At 40.9% G+C, this 24,417-nt stretch overlaps 2 protein-coding genes across 3 annotated transcripts; both read left to right on the top strand.

Moving 5' to 3' along the window:
- The first annotated feature begins 915 nt into the window (after positions 1–915).
- LOC128618637 (transcription termination factor 1, mitochondrial) lies at positions 916–7,402 on the top strand. Of its 2 annotated transcripts, XM_053642356.1 has the most exons (3): positions 916–1,192; positions 3,457–4,560; positions 6,433–7,402. In XM_053642356.1, the coding sequence occupies exons 2-3, from the start codon at positions 3,484–3,486 to the stop codon at positions 6,454–6,456; spliced, it is 1,101 nt and encodes a 366-aa protein (XP_053498331.1). In that variant the 5' UTR covers positions 916–1,192; positions 3,457–3,483; the 3' UTR covers positions 6,457–7,402. The 2 variants fall into 2 exon arrangements, with proteins under 2 accessions (XP_053498331.1, XP_053498330.1); XM_053642355.1 differs by lacking the exon at positions 6,433–7,402 and having other exon boundaries at positions 3,457–6,306.
- Positions 7,403–9,544: 2,142 nt separating this feature from the next.
- Positions 9,545–16,505, top strand: dus3l (dihydrouridine synthase 3-like (S. cerevisiae)). The gene is made up of 16 exons (XM_053641632.1): positions 9,545–9,632; positions 10,104–10,223; positions 11,383–11,644; positions 12,035–12,156; positions 12,277–12,601; positions 12,793–12,882; positions 12,991–13,032; positions 13,181–13,333; positions 13,508–13,624; positions 14,342–14,407; positions 14,487–14,597; positions 15,021–15,117; positions 15,530–15,605; positions 15,713–15,901; positions 16,104–16,229; positions 16,349–16,505. The coding sequence occupies exons 2-16, from the start codon at positions 10,144–10,146 to the stop codon at positions 16,419–16,421; spliced, it is 1,929 nt and encodes a 642-aa protein (XP_053497607.1). The 5' UTR covers positions 9,545–9,632; positions 10,104–10,143; the 3' UTR covers positions 16,422–16,505.
- Positions 16,506–24,417: the final 7,912 nt, after the last annotated feature.

Here is a 24,417-nt window from a genome sequence, read left to right as displayed (position 1 = left end):
ACTGTTTGGAAATTAAGGAAATATTTTAAAGGGTATTTATTTGTAAATGTATTTTATTATTTTTTATTTGATAATTTAATAATTTTTATTTGATAATTGTTAACGATTGTATCTTTTTAACTGTGTAAATATTTATGTTGTTATATTAGCTTTGTCACACGGTGGCTTAGTGGTTAGCACATTCGCTTCGCACCTCCAGGGTCGGGGGTTCGATTCCCACCATGGCCGTGTGTGTGGAGTTTGCATGTTCCCCGTGCTACGGGGGTTTCCTCTGGGTACTCCGGTTTCCTCCCCCATTCCAAAGACATGCATGGTAGGCTGATTGGCGTGTCTAAAGTGTCCGTAGTGTATGAATGGGTGTGTGAGTGTGTATGTGATTGTTATTGTGATGTATTGGCACCCTGTCCAGGGTGTACCCTGCCTTGTGCCCCATGCTCCCTGGGATAGACTCCAGGTTCCCTGTGACCCTGAGAAGGATAAGCGGTATAGAAGATGGATGGATATTAGATTTGTACTTTTATATTTACAGTTATAACATTTTAACTGTATTTTATTTTTATATCTGCACAATTTTCAATTTGTGTTTTTAGTTCTATTTTTGTAATTATATAATTATATACTTTTCATTATAATTATTTTTAATATTAATTTTAATATTTTAATAATATATAATTTCATTATTATTATTATTATTATTATTATTATTATTATTATTACTACATCCCAAACTCAAGAGGGCGCTATTAGAACCAACAAACACGGAGAAAGATTTACATAAGAAGAAGAGTGCAGGCCGAATCCCAGACGCATTCTTGTTAAATCTGAAGTGCACTACATAATGATGCAGTGTACATATACGTTATTAAATATATATATATATATATATATATATATATATATATACACACCATGTGGTGCGCATGTATAGGGAGTATAACGTTTTTCCTCTATAATAAAATACTTGTGTACGGTTTTTATGAATTTAAACTGTTAACATTGTTCGTGTTTTGTCAGATTCGCGGCAGTTAGCATCTGGCTAATGAGCGAGTTGCTACTCAACACACATCTCTCCGCTGCCTATATAGGTACACTACATAGGGTGTGTTAGTACACATTCCTCACGCTACCTAGTGCACTATTTGTTCAAGAAGGCGTTGTTTAGGATGGAGCCGGCCGCCTGAGGAGATCTGTGGTGAGTCCAGAGGATCTTTATACTGTAGAAGCTACATTTTATGTTAGTGTTTTAAGTTTGTTGGTTGACGTCCGACATGGGCATGTTTATCACCACTAAAACAATTTAGAGTTAATTTAAATCGCAGAAGAAGTACACACATTCGTAATAATGATAATATAATCACATCCACAGACATGTATATCATAAGTGAAAGTAAACATTAGGCTGTATAGACAGCAGTATGTCTTTACAGAAACGTTGGTGGGAATCAGTTATGAGTTAATTATTACAATTTAGTAATTAGGTGTTGGATAAACACTGTCAAATTACACTTCCTACAAAACTACACTTCCTACAAAACTACACTTCCTACAAAACTACACTCTAACTACACTTCCTACAAAACTACACTCTAACTACACTTCCTACAAAACTACACTCTAACTACACTTCCTACAAAACTACACTTCCTACAAAACTACACTCTAACTACACTTCCTACAAAACTACACTCTAACTACACTTCCTACAAAACTACACTTCCTACAAAACTACACTCTAACTACACTTCCTACAAAACTACACTCTAACTACACTTCCTACAAAACTACACTTCCTACAAAACTACACTCTAACTACACTTCCTACAAAACTACACTCTAACTACACTTCCTACAAAACTACTCTCAAACTACACTTCCTACAAAACTTCTAACAACACTTCCTACAAAACTACTCTCTACACTTCCTACAAAACTACTCTCTAACTACACTTCCTACAAAACTACTCTCTACACTTCTACAAAACTACTCTCTAACTACACTTCCTACAAAACTACACTTCCTACAAAACTACACTTCCTACAAAACTACTCTCTACACTTCCTACAAAACTACTCTCTACACTTCCTACAAAACTACTCTCTAACTACACTTCCTACAAAACTACTCTCTAACTACACTTCCTACAAAACTACTCTCTAACTACACTTCCTACAAAACTACACTTCCTACAAAACTACTCTCTACATTTCCTACAAAACTACACTTCCTACAATACTACACTTCCTACAAAACTACTCTCTACACTTTCTACAAAACTACACTTCCTACAAAACTACTCTCTACACTTCCTACAAAACTACACTTCCTACAAAACTACTCTCTACACTTCCTACAAAACTACACTTCCTACAAAACTACTCTCTAACTACTCTTCCTACAAAACTACTCTCTACACTTCCTACAAAACTACTCTCTAACTACTCTTCCTACAAAACTACTCTCTACACTTCCTACAAAACTACTCTCTAACTACACTTCCTACAAAACTACTCTCTACACTTCCTACAAAACTACACTTCCTACAAAACTACTCTCTAACTACTCTTCCTACAAAACTACTCTCTACACTTCCTACAAAACTACTCTCTAACTACACTTCCTACAAAACTACACTTCCTACAAAACTACTCTCTACACTTCCTACAAAACTACACTTCCTATAAAACTACACTCTAACTACACTTCCTACAAAACTACTCTCGAACTACACTTCCTACAAAACTACTCTCGAACTACACTTCCTACAAAACTACTCTCTACACTTCCTACAAAAATACTCTCTACACTTCCTACAAAACTACTCTTTAACTACACTTCCTACAAAACTACTCTCGAATTACACTTCCTACAAAACAACTCTCTAACTACACTTCCTACAAAACAACTCTCTAACTACACATCCTACAAAACTACACTCAAACTACACTTCCTACAAAACTACTCTCTACACGTCCTACAAAACTACTCTCTAACTACACTTCCTACAAAACTACTCTCTAACTACACTTCCTAAAAAACTACACTTCCTACAAAACTACACTTCCTACAAAACTACACTCCAGCTACACTTCCTATGTTCAACTATGCTTCTGTTTTTGCTTCCTACAAAACTACATTCAAACCTTGCTACCTATGAAATTATGCTTTAACAGCGCTTCATGTGAAACTACTTTCCACCCACGCTCTTAACTCTTTAGGGTTCAGCCATTTTGTAGTCTTGTCCAACAATTTATATTCTAACACATTATATTCCGTGGATGGTTCACTATAATAATAACCTGTAAGTATGAGGAGCATCTGTTGCACCATTTATCATGAACTTATGCACCGATTCATGCCTCTAAACTCCAACTATATTCATGTGACCTTAAATTTCTTGAAATCATAAGTATAATATGACACTGTTGACATGGTGGTGAATCTTTTTTTCTTTTCAGAGTCGCAGAGTCACAGTGTGATGAAACATGGCTTTGCAGCAGATTCTCGTTTTGCTGAGGCCACGCGGGAGCCGATTATCACGATCAGTTACTGTGTTCAAATACTTCAGCACAACAAAAGCATACTATAATGAAACAAAAACAGACTCCAACAATGAGAAAACAGACTCTTCGTCCCTTGGTTCTGGTTCTGAGAACAAGTCTTTGTTGGAGAACCTCAGTGTGCTCGGCGTGGATGTGCAGATGGCGCGGCGCCGTCAACCTGGTGTTTTCCGCAAAATCCAAACAAATGAGCAAGGATTGATTGATTTCCTTGCACAGAAAGGTGCCAGCCGTGATATAATTGCTAGCATAATTTCCCGTTTTCCACGTGCCATAACGAGATCCGAGGAACACCTGGAAGAACGTTGGTGTCTGTGGCGCAGCATTTTCAACAGCGATGCCGAGGTCGTTAATATCCTAAACCGTTCTCCAGAGTCATTCTTCCGCTCAAGTGATAATGGCAACCTGGAGAAGAACATACATTACCTAAGTTCATTGGGGATAAAGCCTAAAGATCTGCACCGTCTCCTAACCATGGCACCGAGGATCTTCTCAAACACTCTGGCACTGAACCAGATGATGGTGGAGCTCCTGGAGAATGTATGCATGAGCCTTGGAGGTACTGACAGTGAGAAGTTTGCCCGCACTGTCATTTCCAGAAACGTGTACATCCTGATCCGGAGCACGAAGCGTGTCAGGTCCAACATCGAGTTCCTTTTGAGTGCGTTGGAGCTCAGTGATGAGGAGGCACTCAAGCTTCTGCAGAGCCACGGTGCCAAAATCCTCGACCTGTCACATGAAAGTATGAAGACGAACTTCAGAAACCTGCAGCTAAAGCTAAAGTCTCTGGGCTGCAGCCAGATGCGGGTGAGAGAGCTTATCCTGAACTATGCTCCCATACTCTTTGTCTCCTCAGAGACACTGAACCAGAAACTGGACACCCTAACTGAAGGTGGGATCGACATCAGAAGCATCATAGAGAAGCCTAAAGTGCTGGATTACAGCGTCGCCACCCTGAAACAGCGGCTGAACGATCTGCATCGACTTGGTTATGACTTTAAGGTGAATGGAATCAACATCTTGGATTTGAGCAACAAGCGTTTCAAATCTAAAATGGAGAAGCTGCAAGTACTTGGAGTGTGAGAGGCCGTCAAATGACTAGGGCTCCAAAACCCCAGTTGCTAATCAATGAGCCTTGACACAAGTACATCACATAAGTGTGCGCTTAATGAACAAGGTGAGGTACAGAACGTAGGGGGAGAAGATTGTTCAGCTAGCGGGTCACGCAAAATCAAACTTCAATATGTACACTGAAGTGTGTAGTACCTACATCTATGGTCCTGTCCTATGTCTATTCCATTTTCACATCACGGTGTGCTTGAGCACTAGCGGGTAGCTTGTGGGATTGTTTTTGTATATGAACACAGTCACCCTGAAGTGACTGAATTTCTCTCAATTTATTCAAATCGCATCAGGTTTCTAAATGGCCAGTGTGCCTAATACATGGTTTTCTAATTTGCTAAAGTGCTATGCAGGTTTGCTGGATTGCTAGCATGCAGTTCTGCTAAATGGCAGGTTTGCTAAGGGGCTAAAATATTATCCAGCTTGGAATTGATCTAAAATCCCCCTGCAGTTTATGGCACACTTCTGTCAAATGTATGTGCCCCCCTGACCATCAAACCCATATGTGGCTCTTCCCCAAACTGTTACCACAGTGTTTAAAATGTCTTTGTATGCTGTAACTTTACAATTCCCCTTCACTGGCACTCCCTACCTGTTCCAGCGTGACACAAAGTACACAAAGAGCACTTCATGAAGATGTGGTGTGTGAAGGTTGGAAAAAGCTAGAAGAACTCGAGTGTCCTGCACAGTGCCCTGACCTCAACCCCACTGAACACCTTTCGGATGAACTTGAACTGGAGCCTCCTCACATCAACATCAGTACCTGACCTCAACCTTACTATACGCTCTTGTAGCTGAATGAACACAAATCCTCACAGCCACGCCCAAAAATCTAGTGGAAAGCCTTCCCAGAAGAGCGGAGGAGGTTGTTATAACAGCAAAGAGGGACTCAATCTGCAATGACATGTTCAACAAGCACATTTGGGTGTGATGGTCAGGGGTGCACATACTTTTGGCCATACAGTGTACATCTGCTTGTTTGCTAATTGGCCACCATTTGCTACATGGATTTTTAGTTAACTCGGTAGCGGAGTAAATTCCATCTGTACAGATGGAAATATCCGAGGAATAAAACCCAATCAGGACACTTATATACTTAACACAAATATTGTTTAAATTGCTTTTTGTTTAAAAACAGCTTCATTCATCATTTTCTGCATCTAACTACAGTGATGGACAGCTTGAGCTCTTATGGTCTACAGTGAGATCCTCATCCAGCACAACAACCTAACAGCACGACCTATAGACCTAACAAACCTTCATCGAACAGACAGAAAAGGACCAGGTCACAAGATGGCAGACTAGGGGACGTTTAGAGTACAGCGTATTTCACCATATATCTCAGAGGGTTAACTGTCATGGTAACACGACCAGCTAGATTTATTTTTTGTCTGTCATTACTGTGGTATAAGAGGAAAAACTCACTTGGAGACAGTACACACCCCAGGTGTTTTATACCTGGAAGCAGGTTAATTATTACCTGGTTTCTAATGCTAGTTTTGTGTGCCCTATTTATCAGGGGAAAAAATTAATGTATATAGAAATTATATTTATAAAAATGTATCTGTGGGGTTGAAGTAGAAATACTGGGTACTGAGCCAATAATGAAAGTTTTTTGTTTTGTTTTTTTTTTAAAGAAAAAAAAACTTCATAAAAGAGCCAAATTTAAAGCCAAAATTGTTCTGGAATTAAAATTATAATTAAAAAAATTTAGTCCCTGTTTTAACTATTACACCTTCGTCTAATTTACAGAAGAGATGCAAGATGGCTGTATAAAGTGATGAAGATTTATATGCATTCAGATATAAACACTGAGAGAAGATTCCATTCCATTATGAGAAGATTCCATGAGCTAGTGTTAGCAGGTGATGCTAAGTGAACGTGCGGTGTAATTTTAACCAAACGAAGACTTTTTTCAGTCATTTAACACCATGTCTGAGGTAAATGTTGGTGTTCTGGATGTTTGTCTCATTTCCACTGTCACTTTGTCTTTACAATGACTGTATAAAAGACCTCCTAGCTAAATCTTTAGCATCAGGAGCCAGTTTATGCTTTGCATACTTGTTTCTCTTGCTGTTGCTAAGCAACAGTGTCCTGATGACTTGGACAGTGATGCTACGAGATTTATGATCAAGCTTTTCCATTTGAGATTTACATATATATTTTTAATTATATTCGCTTCTCTGTAATCATACTGGATAACTTTATGGCTGAATATAGGTTTATGTGCATCTGTTTGGAATGATAATTTTGTGTAATGTATGTTACTTTATTTAATCCATCAGGATTGTATTATTTAATATCATTTTTTGTCAAATTTTTTCAAATAAAAAAACATTCCTTGGTGTCCTAAAAATTCTTAATCATACACGCGTGCACGCACACACATAAGATAAGATAATACTTTATTAATCCCCAGATGGAGAAATTAGGGTGTCACAGCAGCAGCCAAAAAAAGACAAAAAGAAAAGAAAGAAGAGTTAAAAGAGATAGTAAGGAGAGCAATACAGGGATATATAAAGAATATACAGGATGTATAAATATTTATAGACATAAGTGCAAATTCTATATACATTATTTATTTATTGTATATATACAATACTATATACATATTGCAGCTGTACGGTATGATCAATGTGGACATATAAGAAAAGCTTTGAAGCAGTAATGTGATTTGTGAGCAATGCAAAAAGTACAGTATGATACCCATATGAAAACAGTGTGTGTGTGTGTGTGTGTGTGTGTGTGTGTATATATATATATATATATATATATATATATATATATATATATATGTATATATATATATATATATGTATATACACAATGTTTTTATAAAACATACCATAGAAACATATATATGACACATTATGGTAATAATTGCTAAATTTTAAAGTAAATAAAAAAATCTATAAATATAAAGTTTGTACAACCCCAATTCCAAAAAAGTTGGGACGCTGTGTAAAATGTAAATAAAAACCGATTGCGTTGATTTGCAAATCTCATAACCCCAGATGTTATTCACAATAGAACATAGAAAACATATCAAATGTTTAAACTGAGGAAATGTACCATTTTTAAGAAAACAAGGTAATTTTGAATTTGATGGCCGCGACACGTCTCAAAAAAGTTGGGACAGGGGCAACAAAAGGCTGGATAATTAAGTGTTACTAAAAAGAAACAGCTGGAAGAACATTTTGCAACTAATTAGATTAATTGGCATCAGGACAGGCAAAGTCCCTCAGAAGTAAAGATGGAACGGAATGGATGGGAATCTGGATAGAAGCGTATGTTGCTCTAAAACCTGTATATACATTTCAGCATTGATGGTTGCAATTAAAACTATGACCTGTAATTTGTTTACAATTTTTGGTATGAACTCTATATCCTCCTAGTTTAAAGATATGTGCTTGTATTGTACCTGATGATATTACATTCAAATAAATAATAAATAAAAACTTTTCCTCAGGTGGATTTTCCCCCTTGCTTTATATATATATATATATATATATATATATATATATATATATATATATATATATATATATATATATATATATACACATACACATATATATACACACACACACACACACACACACACACACACACCTACATTTAGTCATATTTATATTCATTTTGCTTTTTGGGCTGTTGAATGTTAATAATAATTAAAGCTGCTAGCAGTGATGAACGGTCCCTCACGCCTGGGTTTGGGTCTGCTCTGCCAGGGGATTGCCATTCCATTGTTAAGCACTTTTTAGCACTTATATGTTGTTATGAGTGTATTACAATGTAAAACATGTAATATCCTGTTAGCAGCAGGTGGCGCTATGACTATAACTGAATATTGGCATGTAGATGTCTTCAGGCCAGAATTAGTATAAAACATATGAAGTTTGGTGCAGATTGAACATTGTATGTCTGAGTTATAAGTTCCTGTTTAATAGCAATAATAGCATGCTTTAGCACTTAGCTAAGTGTTGCTAGCATGTTCTAACATGTTGCTAGCATGTTTAGAGTTTGCTGGCATGTTTTTAGGTTGCTAGGAATACATTAGTGTAAAACATAACTTTTCCTGTTGCCAGCAGGTGGCGGTATAATGATGAATGAATATTGGTATGTAGATGTCTTCAGGGCAGGATTCGTATAAAATATGTGAAGTTTGGAGCTGATTGGACATTGTATGTCTGAGTTATAACTCGCAATTTATCAGTTTTAAAAAGACTGACCGGATATGATGTTGATCTGATGAAATCTCTAGCATTTCGTTACAGTACGAGGCCCGGAAATGGCAAAAAACAGAAGAAACAATTTAACATTTCCGTTTAGATTCCGATAGGTTTAATGATAGAAATTAACATGGTTTCGGTTTTTTATTGTAATTTTAAAGAAAAAGTGTCCAAAAGTGAGCATGACGTCTTATATATATATATATATATATATATATATATATATATATATATATATATATATATATATTATAATTATATATATATATATCAAAATCAAAACTGTGGAAAACATGATGTAGAATGACTATTGACCAACAATTTGTATCAAGTGATGTAGTTTTTAAAAGTATTAGAACAGAACTGGAAAGGAAAAAAATCTAGCAAATTTTTGTTCAAAGACCAAAGTGTGTGGGACTCTATTATTTTATAGTTGGATTTTTCATGAACTAATGTGTATGAATTTGTACTGTGTGTGTTGATGTAAACTATGCAAATGTGTGAAACTCTTTTCATATATATATATATATATATATATATATATATATATATATATATATATATATATATATATATATATAAATAATCACAATTACATGTGATATATACATATATATGTTTAATAGCGTTGAGATGCGGGTCGGAACTAAAATGCGGGCGCTTGGTGCTGCGCCCGGACACATTTCAGTGTAACACCGCTACCCTGTCACGTTTATGTGGGTGAGTTTCCAGTCAACTGTGTCGTTGTAATTATATATATAAAAAAATAAATGACTGCATATATATGCTAGGGTCTTAATGTTAATCCAAGCTCAAATTCTGGAGTAAAACAGCAGCTAAGTTTATTAACGGAGCTTTTATTAAACGGTGTGTTTATTGTTTATTGGCCAGGCCATATAGCTTATATATATATATATATATATATATATATATATATATATATATGTGTGTGTGTGTGTATGTATGTATGTAAGTATGTATGTATATTTTTACTAAATAATAGTTTTTTTTTCTTAATGTATAAGTAGCTGTGAGTTTATCACCCAGATTATTGAATGAACTTGTTTAATAACATTGCTCAGACTCTTTACGCTGCTGCTGATGATGATGATGATGATGATGAGGAGGAGGAGGAGGAGGAGGAGGAGGATGATGAGGATGATGATGATTGTGATGATTGTGTTTGTGGAGGTGGTGGAGGTGATGGTGGAGTTGTAGTTGTAGTTATAGGATGGAGGGTGGTGATGTGAACAGTGCAGAGGGCAGCACAATTCAGACCACAGACAGAGGAGAAGCAGCTCTGAAGACACAGTAAGTTCATCACATTCTGGATTGTGATTGGTCAGAAGGTGTTGATTAGTTTTCTATAACAGTAGTGCAGCTGCACATCACAGCCTTATATTAACGCTCTCGTTCTAATACGTTATTGTTTCTATAGTAACAGTCAGAGGTATAGCTGTAACGTGAGATTTTCTGACGTCTTCAGGATAGAGGAGTTTCTCTTTTTCTGCATTTTATTTGTTTTCTCTTATTAAATTAAATATAAATAAAGAGAGGGCTGGTGAGGGAATGAGTGTTTATAGCTGCTATAATGTAAGTGACAACAGGAACTAACTTCTTTTGCAGACATTTTGCAATACTATAACTATTTATGAACTGTATAATGTGTCATTTTTTTAAAATAAGTAAAACATTGTAATCCTTTGCAAGTTCCTGTGGTGTAAGAGGAATAAAACACTTGGGATGTGATGTTATTGGAAAATAATCAACTCCAGGGAGATAACAGTAACACTGCTTCGTGTCTGCGGCCCGCATTACACAAGCCTGGTGTTGATTATTTTCCTATAATGGCACCTCCCAAGTGTTTTATTCCTTACTTGGCATTAGAGGTGGACGGATAGTAGATTTTACCGATGATTAAGTCGGGCGGTACCTACCTGCTGAAAACCGATTAATCTATTGATGGTTATTAAAATTGATATTGCATGAAGACATAACACTCAGAGTAAAATATTTCTGCTTTATTACAGAAATAAGCAACACTGACTGTATGATGAAAATGTCCTGTACTTTTTAAACGAAATAATTAGTAATATATATTAGCTATTAATAAATATTAAAGTAAATAAAAGATACAGCCAAACTGAACCAAAAAGTAACGCTCCAAATATCAAATAAAAGTAGAGAAGTCCAAAATTTCTCAAAAACACTTCAGATAGCCCAACAAAATTAGCCAGTGATAGTTTTAATTTCGCCTCTAGAGGCCGCTCTTGTACCGTAAAATGACAGCAGACCCTTCGCAACCCAGAACAAACTATGAGGGTGGATTTTTGCTGATATCCCATAGTTCCAGTGATCAGTTATCGGTGCTGATTAATCGGCAAAACCCATCAATTGGTCAACGTGCACTTGGCATAATACAATGTTTTCCATCAATGATCAGTTTTACTCTGACATTCTACACATGCAGGTACATCACAAACAAAGAGAAGTTTTATGAGTTCCTGGCCACTGGATTCAAGAGCGAGAAAGCTGAAGATGAGAAAGCATCAGCTGAAGTTCCCATAGATGGAGCAGAGGAACAGAGCAGAGAACCGGAGACGAAGAAGCGGAAAGTGGACGGTGATGAACAGACGAAGGACAAGAAGAAACGGAGAGGCCAGAACAAGTCGAGACCTCACCTGAAACCTCACAGCTATGAGGATCGAAGACTCTGCCCCTCACTCATTCAGGTGTTTATACACACACACACACACACACACACACACACACACACACACCCACACCTGGTGGCACAGTCACCAGTTCGGTATATTTTTATCCATGTTTATTTAAGTTTAAATAGTAAATAAATGCAAGCAAATATTAAATACTTTTTTATTGTTATTATTAATAAAAAATATATAATAATAAAGAAAACTATTACTATTCTTAGTATTTACTATATTATAAATAAGCTCCTAATAATGTCAGGGATGGATTTTAATCGGGATTATTATTAATAAAAACATAAAATATTAGCCTCAAGGATAAGTGTATTGTAAAATATCCTGAAATTGGTGAAAAATAAATGTTTGTTGAATTGAGTTTGACGTAATTGTGGTGTTGTTTTTTTCTCGCAGGAGTCTGAGAGGAAGTGTTTCTATGGTGAGAAGTGTAAGTTCATCCATGACGTGGCTGATTACATGTCCACCAAGCCGGAGGATCTGGGAGACACCTGTTACCTTTACGACACCTTCGGCAGGTGCGACATTAACACATCACATCACTGACATTTCATCAACAAACAGAACATGTCCATGATAACAGTATATACATAAATACTATACAGAAATATAACTGATTACTGTGTGTGTGTGTGTAGATGTCCATATGGAGTCACCTGCAGGTTTGCTAAAGCTCACACAGGCCCAGATTACAAAAACCTGGTGAACGAGGAGCTCCGTAAAAGCCTCGATAGAACAGAAACTGTGCGGAACAGTCTGGATAAAGAGCTCCAGAGACGTCTCAGAAAGAAACAAGTGTCCTTCAAAAGCTCGGAGAACTTCCTCAAGAGCATCAGCGCGGGGAAAAAACAAGACGGGAAGTCGTCCAAGTCTGAAAACACACCAAATGAGTTGAGACAGGAAGAGGAAGTGAGCCAGAGTGAGACCAGACAGGAAGGTCCTGCTGCTGAGTTCAAAACTGAGGTATAAAAGTCAGAGGCCACGCCTCCTTTGTTGTGACTGACTGGCGGAGGCCATGCCTCCTTTATTGTGACTGACACCTGGAGGCCACACTGCCTTTAAAGTGACTGACATACGGAGGCCACGCCTCCATTATTGTGACTGACACATGGAGGCCACGCCTCCTTCACTTATTTTTCTGGTCTGATTTATAGGAGAGTCAGACGAAGCCACCTCCTGTGAAGACCATTGGGCCATTAACAGATGATGACATCATCAAACTGCGCCCATGTGAGAAGAAGCAGGTAGAGCAGTGAGCACTGTGCTCCATCATCTTAAGAGTCCAGGGGAAGTGAACAATCCTGATTCACACTCCGTCCCAAAATAATATGCTTTCATTTCCTTTCACACAGGTAGATTTCAGAGACAAGCTTTACCTGGCTCCATTAACAACGGTGAGTTACTTGTGTGTGTGTGTGTGTGCGTGTGTGTGTGCGTGTGCACGCTCACATGCTCCATTATATAGACAAATGCAAGAAGTTTGTGTTTATTATGGACAGAGTGTCCCTGCTCTGTATCTGATAAGTGTGTGTGTGTGTACAGTGTGGGAACCTGCCATTCCGGCGTGTGTGTAAGCGTTTTGGAGCTGATATAACGTGTGGAGAGATGGCCATGTGCACCAACCTGCTTCAGGGTCAGACGTCTGAGTGGGCTCTGCTCAAGAGACACCACACTGAGGATGTGTTTGGAGTGCAGGTATACACACACACACACACACACACACACACACACACACAATAAGGCCAGAGAATTTCAGTGTAAAGTTCAGTCATGTGACCTGAGAGTGCATCTATATTAGTATTCACATATACAAATACAAAACAACCATAGCGACGAGAGCGGTTGCCATGGTGATTTTGTGGGTTTCAGCTGGAAGGATGTTTCCCCGACTCCATGACCCGCTGTGCTGAACTCCTCAACCACAACATCGACGTTGACTTTGTGGACATCAACTCTGGCTGTCCTATAGACCTTGTGTACAAGAAGGTACACACACACACACACACACACACACACACACACAACAATAACAACACCTCGACTGTTTATTACAGCTGTTAGAAGGTACACATGCTCACCACAGCAGATTTGTGTTTGGTGACGCCCACAAAACTCCAAGTTTACAGAGCAGAAAGCACAAAATGGCGATAAACCAGCTTTCATCCCCAGGGCTGGGTTGAGTATTTCAGAAACTGAAACTGATCTCCTGGGATTCTCACACACGCCAGTCTCTAGAGTTTACACAGAACAGTGCGAAAAACTAAAAACATCTGTGCGTGGGGGGTCTACCGGCTGAAACTCTGTGGATAAGAGAGATCAGAGGAGAATGATCAGACTGGTCTGAGCTGAAAGGAAAGATATATGAACTCCTATAATCACTCTTTATAACCGCTGTGAGCAGAAAAACACCTCAACACAGCGGCCTTGAGGAGGATGAGCTACAACAGCAGGAGACCACATCAGGTTCCATTCCTGTCAGGAAGCTGAGGCTATCATGGGCACAGACACACCCAAAAACATTCACCTGGACATTTTCTTCTGATCTCTCACCCACAGACCTGTCGCCCATGCAATGTTTTCTATTTTCACACCATTCTGTGTAAACTCTAGAGACTGCTGTGTGAGAGTCCCAGGAGAGCAGCAGTTTCTGAAATACTGTGTGTGTGTGTGTGTGTGTGTGTGTGTGTGTGTGTGTGTTTTCAGGGTGGTGGCTGTGGCCTGATGACCAGAACCAACAAATTTGAGCAGATAGTGAGAGGAATGAACTCTGTAAGTTCTGTTTATTTTCCTGTCTCTCATTCCATACATGGAGAACGGTTCCACATGTATCCCTGAATTCGTTCTGTAGGTTCTGGACGTGCCTTTAACGGTGAAGATCCGTACAGGAGTGCAGCAGAACTGCAACATCGCACACAAACTCATCCCTGAGCTGAAGAAGTGGGGTGTGTCTATGATCACGGTGTGTACACACAGAGGAGGAGATGTGGTGGTTTTTTACACGAGGACAGATACTTGCCTAGAGGTGGTCCATATACAGACAGATGCTTCGCTAGTCGATTATCTAGATGGAAGCGTACCTAACCCTATCCCTAGACAGTTCTAGTGTCCCTAACCGGGACAGCGGGGCAGTTACTTTGACACACTTACATTTATATAGCTTTTTTTATAGACACTCAAAGTGTGTCTGTGGGGGGGGGGCCGCGGCGGCGTAATATACCGTGTGGGGGGGGGGGGTAATAATATATCGCGTGGGATGGGGTAATAATATATCATGTGTGGGGGGGGGGGGCGGTGTAATAAACCGTGTGTGTGTGTAATAGAGAAGTGTTAGTGTTTTTTACTGTAAATTGTTTTTAACAATTTACTGTTTATTGTTTATCAGTTACATGGTCGATCCCGAGAACAGCGTTACACCAAATTGGCCGACTGGAGTTACATCGATACCTGCTCAAAACTCGCCGCTCCTGTCCCCTTGTTCGGTAACACACACACACACACACACACACTTAAATTATCACTTCAATTATCACTTCATTTCTTTCTCTTTATGTGTTACTTGCTTTTTTACTTTTACTGTCCATCTGTTCAACTCTCTCTCGCGTGCTCTCTCTCTCGCGTGCTCTCTTTCTCTCTCTCTCTCTCTCTCTCTCTCTCTCTCTATTGCTCTTGCGTACTCCCTCTCTCTCGCTCTCTCTCTTGCTCTCGCGCGCTCTCTCTCGCTCTTGCTCGCTCTCTCTCTCTCTCGCTCTTGCGTGCTCTCTCTCTCTTGCTCTCGCTCTTGCGCTCTCTCTCTTGCTCTTGCGTGCTCTCTCTCTCTCGCTGTCTTGCTCGCTCTCTCTCTCGCTCTTGCATGCTCTCTCTCTCTTTCTCTCTCTCTCTCTCTCTGTATAGGTAATGGTGATGTTTTGTCGTATGAAGATGCTATGAGGGCCAGAGAGACAGGAGTGTCTGGAATCATGGTAGCGAGGTGTGTATCTACAGTAGACAGCCTTGATGTCATATTTTAAAAGCATGTCTCACTGGGTGTGTGTGTGTGTGTGTGTGTGTGTGTGTGTGTGTGTGTATGTGTGTCAGAGGTGCCCTTATAAAGCCATGGCTCTTCACGGAGATTAAGGAGCAGAGACAGTGGGACATCTCATCCTCAGAGCGTCTCCAGATCCTTCAAGATTTCACCCACTTTGGATTGGAGCACTGGGGCTCGGACACACAGGGGGTGGAGAAGACGCGCAACTTCCTGCTCGAGTGGCTCTCCTTCACCTGCAGGTGATTAGGGCTCAGGGATAAAGGACAAGGGCTTTGAGATTAGGGTTTAGGGTAGATATTGTAGGTGAAACTGGGGAAAAATATCTCGTATTATATTCATTACTATAAAAAGAGTTTAAAATAGTTGATATCTTTCAATGAAACTAGACTTGTAGTTATTGCTATTTATGGTGTGCGTGCGTGCGTACATACGTACATACAGGTACATCCCAGTGGGACTGCTAGAGCGTGTACAGAAGATTAATGAACGTCCTCCATATTATTTGGGTCGTGATTATCTGGAGACTCTGATGGCGAGTCAGCATGTGGATGACTGGATCAGGATCAGGTGAGGGACACACACAAACACACATGCACACACACACCACCTACAGTTTTGTGGCTTTATAAACAAACTTGTTTATCTGATTGATTTTGTTCTGTATTTATTTGTTTCTTTCCCATCAGTGAGATGTTGCTGGGTCCGGTGCCGAAGAACTTTAGCTTCCTGCCCAAACACAAAGCTAACGCCTATAAATAAGTGAAGTGGAAATACAAAGCCTAAAGCTTTCAGTGATGAGTTTCAGTGATGAACATCTGACTGAAATAAAGCCTCTTTTAAAATATCCTCTTCTGTGAGTTTCTCTATTTGCTTATGTGCTAAATACAATGTGTGTGTGTGTTTCATGTTTTTCTCACACTCATAAGTTAGTGGCTGTGAAAGTAAAAAAATTAAATAGTTAAATAATTAAATAAAGGTGTTGGATTACTAAATGTTCATTGCTTTGTTCATCAAAATTAGCTGTAAAAGTTATAAATTGTTAAAAAATTAAGTATATTAATTACTATTAAGTATAAAAATTCCATCCATCCATCCTCAACTGCTTATCCGTAGTCGGGTCGCGGGAGCAGCAGCTCCAGCAGGGGACCCCAAACTTCCCTTTCCCGAGCCAGATTAACCAGCTCTGACTGGGGGATCCCGAGGCATTCCCAGGCCAGTGTGGAGGTGGAGGACTAGGCCTCCCCACCTAGTCCTGGGTCTTCCCCGAGGTCTCTTCCCAGCTGGAAAATTGCCCGGTAGATCGAGAGCTTTGCCTTCCGGCTCAGCTCTCTTTTCGTCACAACGGTGCGGTAAAGCGATTGCAATACCGCTCCTGCTGTTCCAATTCTCCGGCCAATCTCCTGCTCCAATGTCCCCTCACTCGTGAACAAGACCCCAAGGTACTTGAACTCCTTCACTTGGGTTAAGGACTCATTCCCTACCCGGAGTAGGCACTCCATCGGTTTCCTGCTGAGAGCCATGGCCTCAGATTTAGAGGTGCTAATCCTCATCCCAGCCGCTTCACACTCTGCTGCAAACCGATCCAGTGAGTGCTGAAGGTCACGGACCGATGATGCCATCAGAACCACGTCATCTGCAAAAAGCAGCGATGAGATCATCAGGGCACCAAACCGCAACCCCTACCCACCATGACTACGCCTCGATATCCTGTCCATGAATATCACAAACATTATTGGTGACAAAGCGCAGCCTTGGCGGAGACCAACCCCCACCTAGAACAAGTCCGACTTTTTGCCGAGAATCCGGACACAGCTCTCGCTTTGTGCGTACAGTGATTGGATAGCCCTGAGAAGGGAACCCCTCACCCCATACTCCCTCAGCACCTCCCACAGTAAACCCCTGGGGACCCTGTCATACATCTTCTCCATATCCACAAAACACATGTAGACCGTATGGACATACTCCCAGGCCCCCTCCAAGATTCTTGCGAGAGTAAAGAGCTGGTCCATTGATCCATGACCAGGATGGAATCCGCATTGCTCCTCTTCAATCCGAAGTTGGACTATTGGCCGAACCCTCCGTTCCAGCACCTTGGAGTAGACTTTACCAGGGAGGCTGAGAAGTGTGATACCCCTATAATTGGTACACACTCTCTGGTCCCTCTTTTTGAACAGGGGAAACACTACCCCGGTCTGCCACTCCTTTGGCACTGTCCCCGACTTCCACGCAATGTTAAAGAGGTGTGTCATCCAAGACATCCCCTCGGCACCCAGAGCTTTCAGCATTTCTGGACGGATCTCATCAATCCCTGGGGCTTTGCCACTGTGTAGTTGTTTGACTACCTCAGTGATCTCCACCAGGGAAATTGACGACGATCCCCTATCAGCCTCCACCTCTGCCTTTACCATAGAGGGTGTGTGAGGCGGATTCAGGAGTACCTCAAAGTGTTCCTTCCACCGTCCAATCACATCCTCAGATGAGGTCAACAGCGTCCCATCCTTACTGTATACAGTTTGGATGGTTCCCTGTTTCCCCTTCCTGAGGTGGTGGATGGTTTTGCAGAAACACCTGGGTGCTGACCGAAAGTCCTTCTCCATGTCCTCTCTCAACTTCTCCCACACCCGCTGCTTTGCCTCTTTCACAGCAGAGGCTGCAGCCCTTCAGGCCTGTCGGTACCTTGCAACTGCCTCCGGAGTCCTCCGGGATAACACATCCCGGAAGGCCTCCTTCTTCAGTCGGACGGCTTCCCTGACCACCAGTGTCCACCACAATGTTCGAGGGTTACCGCCCCTTGAGGCACCTAAGACCGTGAGACCACAGCTCTCTGCCACAGCTTCAGCAATGGAGGCTTTGAACATTGCCCACTCAGGCTCAATGCCCTCAACCTCCACTGGGGTGCCAGAAAACCTCCGCTAGAGGTGTGAGTTGAAGATCTCACGGACAGGGGCCTCCTCCAGACGTTCCCAGTTCACCCGCAATACCCGTTTGGGCTTTCTAGGTCTGTCCAGAGTCTCCCCACACCCCTTGACCCAACTCACCACCAGATGGTGATCAGTTGACAGCTCTGCCCCTCTCTTCACCTGAGTGTCCAGAACATGCAGCCTCACATCAGAGGATACAATTACAAAATTGATCATCGACCTTCGGCCTAGGGTGCTCTGGTACCACGTACACTTATGAGCCTCATTATGTTCAAACATGGTATTTGTTATAGACAGTCCATGACTAGCACAGAAGTCCAATAACAAACGCCCGCTCAGGTTTAGATCGGGGAGGTCGTTCCTCCCAATCATGCCTCTCCAGGTATATCCATCATTGCCCACATGCGCGTTGAAGTCACCCAGCAGAACTATGGAGTCCCCTACTGGTGCTCCATACAGGACTACGTTCAGGGTCTCCAAGAAGGCTGATTACTCTGACCTGGTGTTCGGTGCATATGCACAGACAACAGTCAGAGTTTTCCCCCCCACAACCCGTACGCGTAAGGAGGTGACCCTCTCGTCCACCGGGGTAAACTCAAATGCAGTGGCACTCAACTGGGGACTTGTGAGTATCCCCACACCCGCCCGGCGCCTCACACCCTGGTCAACTCCAGAGTAGAATAGAGTCCATCCCCTATCAAGGAGTACGGTTCCAGAACCGAGACTGTGTATGGAGAAAAGCCCCACCAGATCTAACTGGTAGCACTCCACCTCCCTCACAAGTTCCAGTTCCTTCCCCGACAGAGAGGTGACGTTCCACGTCCCCAGAGCCAGCCTCTGCCGCCCGAGTCTGGTCCATCGAGACCCCTGACCTTCACTGCCACCTGTGGCAAACCCAGCCACCAGGCCCTTGCAGTTGGGCCCTCCCTCTGGGCCTGGCTCCAGACGGGGGTCCCGGACTTCCTCTGGGCAGGGTAACTCCTCTTCTCTTTGTTTTCTTCATGAGGGTTTCCTTGAACCATTCTTAGTGTGGCCCCTCCCCTGAGACCACTTTGCCTTGGGAGACCCTACCAGGAGCACAAGGCTCCAGACAACACAGCCCTCAGGTTCATAGGGACACACAAACCTCTCCACCACGATACGGTGACAGTTCCCGGAGAGGAAGTGTAAAAATAATTAACTGTAAAAGTAAGTAATAAATAAGCATAACATGTACAGTCCCCTCTAAAAGTATCGGAACAGCAAGGACATGTGACTGACAGGTGTTTCTTGTTACCCAGGTGTGTCCTGTTAAATTGATTGTTTAAACAATTAAGAGCTCTGAATGTCTACTCATGGTTTTAGCCTTCAGTTTCACCTGTGAAGACTGCATTTGTTGTTAAAAAGGATAAACCAACAAGAGGAACAGAGAGCTGTCTATGGGAGAAAAGCAAGTCATTTTGAAGCTGAGAAAAGAGGAAAAATCTATCAGAGCCACTGGGTATAGCCAATACAATACTCTGGAATGTCGTGAAAAAGAATAGGTGAACAGGTCGGCCAAGGAAAACAACAACAGCTGATGACAAACATTGTGAGAGCTGTGAAGAGAAACCCAAAAACCAACAACCTCCACAGGGCAGGGTGAAGGTATCATGATCCACCGTTTGAAGAGGACTTCGAGAGCAGAAATATAGAGGCCATACAACAAGATGCGAACCACTAATCAGCAGTAAGAATCAGAAAACCAGACTGGAATTCACAAAGAAATACAGAGATGATCCACAACAGTTCTGGAATCGAGATGAACCTCTACCAAAGTGATGGAAAGGCCAATGTGTGGAGAAAGAAAGGATCTGCTCATGATCCAAAACATACAAGCTCATCTGGGAAACATGGTGGAGATAGAGTCATGGCTTGGGCTTGCGTGGCTGCTTCTGGAACATTCTCACTAATCTTTATTGATGTTGGAACTCATGATGGTATCAGCAGAATGAATTCAGAAGTTTACAGGAACATTCTGTCTGCAGATTTACAGAGAAATGCGTCCAAATTAATCAGGAGGAACTTCATCATGCAGCAAGACAACGATCCAAAACACACTTCCACCTCAACACAGGACTTCATCAGGGGGCTGAGCAGATCAGTCCCAAGACCACTCAGAATAATCATACAAACTCTGGAGCAAAAGGCACACCGTAGTCTATAGAAGTGGACTTGCACACATCATCACGTCAAGTGGGTTCTTATCGTCATTCCTCTATATAGTTTGTATACATTGGAACAAAACGATGTTTCTTATGGACCATGGTGCAACACAAAACAATATGCTATACTACATCATCAGTCCCATGAGCTGGTGTGGTCGTTGGATCGCTGTGCTGTTGAACATCTGACCAGGTCCCTCCACTTATCTTGATCATGTGCCTGTGTTTCTGCAAAGCTTTTCATGGTCCATTTCAGAGTCCAGGACTTACAAGCATGTAAGAAGATTGAGAGGACAAGTGCATGCAGAAGTCTAATTTTTGTTTTTAGAGAAACATTCTTGTCTCTCCATATAGGTTTTAGCTTTGACATAGTTGCTGTTTGTGTTTCTCTTTATAGAACTTCTGTTTTTGACCCCTCTTCAGCCCAAATACTTGACACAGTTTCCAGTTCCTGTCTTCTGACTTCAAGCTTGGTAGAGATCTGCTTGTCACTTTATGTCATCAACTTTGTCTTCTCAGTGCTTATCTCCATGCCAAACCTAGATGTTTCATCCAGGTTCTTCACTAAGATGGCAAGCTCAACTTCACTGCCGGCCAATCCGTCAATGTCATCTGCAAAGCAGAGATTGGTGATGTTTCACCCTTCAATGCTGACTGCGCCATAGTGGTTCTCCAGGGCCTCGTTCATGATGTGCTCTAAATAGATGTTGTAGAGCATGGGTGATAGAAGGCAGCCTTGCTGTACACCCACTGTTGTGTGGAACCAATCTCCCACAGAGCTCTGGGCGATTACTGCACTGCTGGCCTTGGCAAACAGCTGTTTGATGGTGTTGGTCAGCTTCTGGCCCATGTTGTACTTCTTCATTGTTGCCCACAAAGCTTCATGCCACACTCCGTCAAAAGCCTTTTTAAAATCTATGAAAACATGACGGAGGTCTTGTTGGTGCTGCGAGTACTTTTCACACAGAACTCTGAGGATGAATATTTGTTCTGTGGTACTTTGTCCACTATGGAAAAGAGCCTGTTCTTCAGCAATAATTTCTTCTGCTTGAGGATTCAGTCTATTCAGGATGATCTTGAGCACACTTTACTAGCGTGGCTGATTAGACTGATAGTTCTGTAATTCTGGCACAGTTGAAGATTTCCTTTCTTGTGTAGGGTTAGAATTAGTGATTGGGTCCATGTTTTTGGCCATTCACCTGTCTGCCATATCTTATTGCAGATTTTTGTTAGTCTATCATTGGTTCCCCTCCATTCTCGATGAGTTCAGCTGGGATGTTGTCTACTCCAGCTGCCTTCCCACTCTTCAGCGATCTTACTTTAATTTTATTCACATTAATGTGTAATGTACATTACAGACCCCCTTATCCAGAGCGACTTTCATTTATCTCATTTACACAACGGAGCAGTAGAGGGTTAAGGGCCTTGCTCCAGGGCCCAGCGGTGGCAGCTTGGCTTTGTACCCCTGTCCCCAATGTAGTTTTAGAATAAGGATATAATAAAGAATATATTACAGTGAATTAATCTATATATTTATGTATTGTTACTTTTATGTTTTTAAAAATAGTTTTATCTGCAATTGCAAATTATTCAATTTAATTAAATTGTCTATTTAAACCTATGTTCTATATACACCTTAAATAGCAGCTATACATACTATACATTGTAACCCATGAACATGGTTAAGGCTGAAAAATTATCAGAATATCAACCATACTGTACTTTATGCACACAATCAATGTAGAGTCAGCACTTTCACAGTGATTCAGTGATTATTCCACGACCCGTTCCTATCTGGAAAAGAAACACAAACCTAAATATACATGAAACAGATAGAAATGACTCACTAAACACTGACTCACTAAACACTGACGCATAAACCCGTTTCTTCATTTGGATTTGATTTTCCAACTGCTTTCTGACTGTTAAAGTTTATCTCCATAATGTACTGTGTGAGATGTGCTTTTTAATTTAATTAAATTTTAAATTAAAGTGCGCGTGTGCGTGTGTGTGTGTGTGTGTGTGTGTGTGTGTGTGTGTTATCATTGTTATTTTTTAAATCCTGTTCCAGCTCTCTGACTTGTCTTGACACTGGACGTGATTGTGATATACTGAATGTTTTATAAATTTTTAAATAAGTATTATTACTTATTGCAGCTATGGGACATAAAGAACTTAACTGTTTGCTACATTATTAAGTGTGAAAGTAAACATGTTAAAGTTATTAGAAATACAGTGGATATAAAAAAGTCTACACAAGTTCAGTCATGTCAGAACCATTTTCACTTTTATTGAGAAATTGCGAAATATAATAAATGTCAAGTGACAAACACACAGAAATGTTTTTTTTTGGGGGGGGGGGGGATTAAGTGAGTTCTAATACCCAGCTTGCAGAAGTCTGCACACCCTTTAATAATTGGGAATTGTTCAGTGTTCAGAATCAAAAATCACATCCGAACTCACGTTAAATATTAATTAGTGTACACCTGCCTTCAGTTAAGGTGACTGATTAACCCCAAATAAAGTCCAGCTGTTCCTATAGGATTCTCCTCACATCTAACTGGGTAACATCCAACTGGAAAAGCCCCTCACCACAAATATCTTACAAAGCAGCTACGGGATCTCACTGTTGAAAAATATCAATGAGAAGAGGGTTACAAAAATATTTACAAGTAATTGGATAGACCATGGAACACTGTAAAGACAATAAGATAATACTTTATTAATCCCCAGATGGAGAAATTATGGCATGACAGTGACACTACTAAGAGCAGGACGTCCCTCTAAACTTGATGAGAAGATCAGGAGAAACTGGTCAGGGAGTCTACCGAGAGGCCTACAGCTACATTAAAAGAACTGCAGCAATTTCTGTGAAGTACTGGTTGATCCATATATGTGACAACAATCTCCTGAATTCTTCATATCTCTGGGCGATGGGGTAGGGGGGCAAGATGGAAGCCTTTTTTAACCTAAATAAATAAATAATATAAATCATCCAATCTCCTAAAACCATGTGGAATAATGTGTTCTGGGCTGATGAGATCAAAGTTGAACTTTTTGGCCAAAAGATATGTTTGGCACAAAAAACCCCGTCCCCACGTTGAAGCACGGTGGTGGCAGCATCATACTTTGGGGCTGTTTTCTTCAGCTGGAACTTGGGCGTGGAGTGTGGAGGGAAAAATGAACAGCTCCAAATACCAGTCAGTTCAGGTGCAAGACCTTAAGTTTTCTGCTAAAACACTTCAGATGAAGAGGAATTTCACCTTTCAGCATGACAACGACCCGAAGCAGACCTCCAGATCAACAAAGGAACGGCTTCACCTGAACAAGCTCAAGGATTTGGAATGGTCCAGCCAGAGTCCAGACCTAAATCTAATCAAAGATCTGTGTGGTGACCTGAAGAGGGCTGTGTACAGGAGACACCCCGCCCATCTGATAGAGTTAGAACACTTTTATAAGGAGAAAATATTGCTAGTCAAGACAAGACGTGCCAAACTGATCGACTCTTTCCCAAAAAGGCTGAATGCCACAACATAAAATCTAAAGGTGCTTCAACGAAGTAGTTTAGGGGTGTGCAAACTTATGTAACCATGTTTTTGTAAGAAAAAAAAAATCTATAAACTGATTGTTTTTCACTTACTTAACAGGATA

The sequence above is a fragment of the Ictalurus furcatus genome, chromosome 14 (assembly GCF_023375685.1).
Source record: "Ictalurus furcatus strain D&B chromosome 14, Billie_1.0, whole genome shotgun sequence".
Lineage (NCBI taxonomy): Eukaryota > Metazoa > Chordata > Actinopteri > Siluriformes > Ictaluridae > Ictalurus > Ictalurus furcatus.
Note: the sequence above shows the minus strand (reverse complement) of the source record. Positions and strands in the feature narration are given on the sequence as shown.

Bases quoted from the DNA above. Each gene is read 5' to 3' on its own strand.
- LOC128618637 (XM_053642355.1), top strand. From the start codon at position 3,484: ATGGCTTTGCAGCAGATTCTCGTTTTGCTGAGGCCACGCGGGAGCCGA.
- dus3l (XM_053641632.1), top strand. From the start codon at position 10,144: ATGGAGGGTGGTGATGTGAACAGTGCAGAGGGCAGCACAATTCAGACC. The intron at 12,602-12,792 runs GTATAAAAGTCA...TCTGATTTATAG, and splicing joins CTGCTGAGTTCAAAACTGAG to GAGAGTCAGACGAAGCCACC. The intron at 14,598-15,020 runs GTGTGTACACAC...ATTGTTTATCAG, and splicing joins GGGGTGTGTCTATGATCACG to TTACATGGTCGATCCCGAGA.